Source organism: Microtus ochrogaster, chromosome 7, assembly GCF_000317375.1.
Source record: "Microtus ochrogaster isolate Prairie Vole_2 chromosome 7, MicOch1.0, whole genome shotgun sequence".
NCBI lineage: Eukaryota > Metazoa > Chordata > Mammalia > Rodentia > Cricetidae > Microtus > Microtus ochrogaster.
In genome coordinates, this window is record NC_022014.1 from 16,115,718 (window position 1) to 16,120,697 (window position 4,980).

Sequence of the window (4,980 nt, forward strand, 5' to 3'; positions counted from 1 at the left end):
CACCTGCCTAGGTGGAGGACTGGGATGCAGCTCAGCCAGAGGACACCTGCCTAGCACAGAAGAGACACTGAATCCAAACCCTTGCATCACACAGAAATGAAGTAGTTGGAGGAATGAGACGGCAACGTGAGTATATTCCCAATGTCTGGCACAAAGGCAACACTCACATTCTGACTGCAACTCTACAGGGGAGAAAGAAAGAAAACCTTCCTGTGAGTAACACAAGAAACTGCCAGCAGTGGTCCTGTGGAAATGATGGCACTTTACGGCCAAGTTCTCTACCGCACACCATTCCATTTTGTAACATGAACATGACTCCTAAAATCCAAATGATCTCACTAGCTGGTAGTATTTTTCCACATTGATTCATATGCAAATGGTATACAAACATATCCTTGTGTAGAGGTGATCACCATACAATCTTTTGTGGTAGGGGTGCTGACAATTGCACTTTTAGAATCCTGAGTTCCTACTCAGCACTCATCCCTAAGTTCAGATATCCCAAAAAAATCATATTTTTATGACTTGGAAGCATGAAACAAAACACAAGTATTCATGAAGTCATCAGCAAATATTGCAAAATATTCATCTGTTTCTATTTAATCAAGTTACAAAATAGTTAGCCATCCCCTGTCAGAAAATTAAAAGACAGAAATCATAAGTGCCACCTAGTGGGGAGAAGCTGCTATTGTCGTCTAAGGGCACAAAGCATTCCCCAGGTCTTGGCAGCACAGTTCCCCCACCACCACCACCCACCCCCCAGCTGCCCTGGACCCACCTTGGGGTGCTCCTCCGGCACATGTTGCTTGGAGAACTTGGCAAGCTGCACCAGCTCAGGGACGACCTCCTTGACATCGTAGCTGTTGGTGCAGTTTACCAGGGTGTTGGCCACTGAGTACAGGATGGTCTTGTCGCTGGTCTGGAGGCCCCCAGGACAGGAAGAAATGCAAAGGAGCCACTTTAGTTGTAGATGAGTGGAAACCTCTGGGCTGCTCCTAGTGGACCCCCTCCCACACTTCCAGAAGAGCCCAGGCACTGCCTGGGTTCCCTCATGATCTCATTGCCAGAGGGTCACAGGCAGACATGAGTCCACCCACAACCAGGCAAGATGAGGGCCATCCAATGAAAGAGCCAACCCAGCTTCACCAGGGAGGGTGGAGTCAGGATGAGCCCACAGCCAGCTGAGCCCCAAGGGCCAGGGCCAGACACCCTTTCCTGAGGTCAGAGATCAGGACTACTCTTGCCTTGGCCAACTCGAACATGGCCTGTAGAGCAGGGATGTCCTGGACAAAGTCGTCCTTCACATCAGCATCCAGCGTGAGGTAGGCCAGGCCCTCCACTGCCCAGCGTCGCGTCCGGGTGTCTATGGCGGTGTTGCATAGCCACCTAGAAGTGGAGGAGAGGAGAAACCGCTGCAGAAGGAGCCAGGGCTCTGTCTGGCCAAGAGTGACCCAGGTTCCAGATAGCAGGTGGCCAGTGTGTGTGTGGGGGGGGGTCTTTTCTCATCCAACGTCACTGAAACACACTCCAGAATCCCCCCCCAGAGGCCCATGAGGAAGCAGAGAGTCCAGTCTCTTACTTTCGACACTGCTTAGCCAGCTTCTCCGTTGACCCTTCAGCAAACTGTCTGAGCCCATAATCTGAGCCCCCAGCTGAGCCAAGTTTACAGAGGCCCTATGGAGAGAGATATGGAAGGGTTAGCAACACTGAAGCCTAAGTCGGGTCCTGTAGCCCTGTGGGCAACACTGTCCCCTTTTCTCTGCTTAATATACCTCTGTGCCCTTCTACCTCTTCTGCCCCATCCAATGCCCTATGTTAGGGAGGATGCTCACCACTTTGATCTCGTAGATGTTTTGAAAACTCTGCACCAGAAAATACTAAATATCTACAGTGACCGTGAGAAACCTCGAGATGGTGTGAGATGGCCAAGTCACACCATGTGGGCAACAAATTCAGGCATACAAAATCTAACCCCGAAGAAAAACAGACCCTTGCCAGAAAAAGAACAATGCCTTCTGGAACAGAAGGGCCATCATGCCATGGCAAAAAATTTTCTGAAAAATTGATATGAGGGCCAGTCATGGTGGCATACACCTTTAATCACAGCACACAGGGGTCAGAAGCAGGAGGATCTCTGTGAGTTAGGGTTCAGCTTGGTCTACATATCGAGCTCCAAGCCGTTCAAGGTTACATACACGGTGAGATCCTGTCTCAAAAGCAAACAAACAAACAAAAAATTGACTGACGTGAGGGGCTAGGAGATGAGTCATCGAGGGAAGCAAGCGTGAGGACCTGGGTTCAGATCCCCAGGACGCACGTAAAGCTGGGCATAACCCACCTAATAAAAAAGAAAAAGAAAAAAGAAAGAATTAAAAAAATAGAAGAAACTGGGCTGGAGAGATGGCTCAGCAGTTAAGAGCATTTGACTGATGTTCCAGAGGTCCTGAGTTCAAGTCCCAGCAACCACATGGTGGCTCACAACCACCTGTAGTGGTATCAGACTCCTTCTTCTGGTATGCATGAAGTCAGAAGACTCATACACATAAAATACATGAATAAATAAATCTTTTTAAAAAGAAAAACGGAAGAAAAATGTGAATTAAATCCAGGTGAATGAATCAAATCTTCTCCGTAATTTTTTTTCTTTTTTTTTTTTTTTATTTTTCGAGACAGGGTTTCTCTGTGGCTTTTGAGCCTGTCCTGGAACTAGCTCTGTAGACCAGGCTGGTCTTGAACTCACAGAGATCCGCCTGCCTCTGCCTCCCGAGTGCTGGGATTAAAGGCGTGCGCCACCACCGCCTGGCTTCTCCGTAATTTTTTGTGAGCTGAAGAAAGGAGAATGAGAACAATTCCGAAAGGTGGAAACAGTAAAAATGAAAAGAGTAATTCTGCTGCATGCAGCTGCTCAAACAAATGCATTTGTTGGCGTCTGCTCTGAAAGTACTTCCTGGATGGTGTCCGTGTTTGTCTCCACAGTACAGAGGGCACTTTTCTAGCGCTAACTGGGGGTCATCCTCCTGACTCTCTCTTCCCATGACCCTGGCTTTCACTGTCTCTGCAGGGGCACATAGATGGACCTGCGGGGTCCTTAATATGTGACCCCTTGTCCTGGCTGGTTTTATGCCAACTTCACACAAGCTAGAGTTATCAGAGAGGAAGGAGCCTCCATTGAGGAAATACCTCCACAAAATTCAGTGGTAAGGTATTTTCTTAATTAGATCAATGGGGAAGGCCCAGCCCATTGTGGGTGGTGCCATCCCTGGACTGATGGTCCTGGGGTTAAGAAAGCAGGCTGAGCAAGCCAGGGGAAGCAAGCCAATAAGCAGCATTCCTCCATGACCTTTGCCTCGGCTCCTGCCTCCTGGCTCCTGTCCTGCTTGAGCTCCTATCTGGACTTCCTTCAATGATGAGTCGTAACATAGAAGTGTAAGCTGAATAAACCCTTTCCTCCCCAGCTTGCTTTTCGGTCACAGTGTTTCATCACAGCAGTAGTAACCCTAACTAAGGCACCCCCTCAAGGCTGGGGGCCATGTCTCCTCCATCCTGGTGTCGCTGGCACTCACCACCAGTGTGCGGATCTTGATCTTCTCATTCTTGGTGGTCTTGTAGATCTGCTTGAGAAGCGACACGCCATTGGTGATGATGAAGGTGGCGCGGCTGAGTTTAGTGGAGGCGTGGATGAGCGCCTCCACAGCCACCAGCTGGTCTGCCTCGCGCTCCGAGCCACACAGGGCCACCATCATCTCCATCACACCTTTCATGCCCAGCAGCTGATTGCCCAGGTCAAAGGGCCCCTGCAAGATCCCCGACACTGTCTGGATGGCATTCACGTTCTTGTCCATGTCCTGAGGATCAAACTTGCCCCTAAGACAGAGGACAAGGGTGGTCAAGAGAATCAGCCCAAAGGGGCGGAAAGAGTACCACACGTGAGGGAAGATTTGAATTCGCCCCACACCTGAGCTGTGTGACACTGGGCGATTCACGGAACCTTTCTGAATCTCAACTTTTTGGTCTATAGATAAAGAATATAGTACTGTTATTTCTTAAGGACAAATGACATCATGGCTGGTCACCAGGTATGTCCCTGGGGCGGCACACTCTGACCTTGAAGATTGACCTGCAAGAAGTTGAATTATTGGTCAGAGGAGGAAGCAGCACGGAGGGAGGCACTGGCCTGCAGAGCAGTCACTCTAAAAATCTCTTCCTTGAAGAGTTTTGAGCTGGGGCACCCTAAAAAGTTTCATTTCAAATTGAGATGATTGACAAGTCATTAGTTGCTGGGTTACACAGAGAAAGGTGAGAAGCCTCCAGCTGAGGCAATGACCAATGAGAGACTCCAACAGCTCCAGTCCCCTCAACCTGGAAGGACAGTCCATAGGCACAGCCACAGAGATGCAGTCTGCAGACACAGGTGTGAGCAGAGTGGCCTCCTGACACAGGCCTCATCCCAGTCTCAGGGGCATGGACCAATCAGGACTGAACGCTCTACCAGGGTGAATTCCTCTTGTGCATACAAGACCAAGACTCGATTAGAGCTTCATCTCCCATTTAGCTGGACCTTGCATCTCAATAAAAAAGTTTTGCCTGCAGCCTGCTAGGACCAGACTTCTTTGTAAGCTCCAAGGACAGGAGGACTCATAGGATGAGAAAGGCAGACTGAAACTCAGACAGACAAGTACCACAGGTGCTTTAAGAGCCAAGGTCAGGGTTCGTGGGGGTACAGGACTGGGAGGGAGTTGGCATGCCTGAGAGCTCAGGATAGCTCAGGATAGCTCTTCATTTGGCATTTTTTTTCTTTTTTTGGGGGGGGGGAGTGGGTTTCGAGACAGGGTTTCTCTGTGGTTTTGGCTCCTGTCCTGGAACTAGCTCTTGTAGACCAAGCTGGTCTCGAACTTACAGAGATCTGCCTGCCTCTGCCTCCCAAGTGCTGGGATTAAAGGCGTGCGCCACCACCGCCCGGCAAACTTTCTTTCTTTCTTT

General features: G+C 49.6%; 1 protein-coding gene across 1 annotated transcript in view; it reads right to left on the reverse strand.

The window, feature by feature from the left end:
• Unc45b (unc-45 myosin chaperone B) overlaps positions 1–4,980 on the reverse strand; it is a 29,224-nt gene that overhangs the window by 10,075 nt on the left and 14,169 nt on the right. Inside the window, exons 10-13 of the mRNA XM_005349369.2 lie at positions 3,564–3,864; positions 1,580–1,674; positions 1,245–1,386; positions 779–919 (exon numbers count right to left, since the gene is read on the reverse strand). Coding sequence (XP_005349426.1) covers positions 779–919; positions 1,245–1,386; positions 1,580–1,674; positions 3,564–3,864 — 679 coding nt within the window. The remainder of the gene's footprint in view (positions 1–778; positions 920–1,244; positions 1,387–1,579; positions 1,675–3,563; positions 3,865–4,980) is intronic.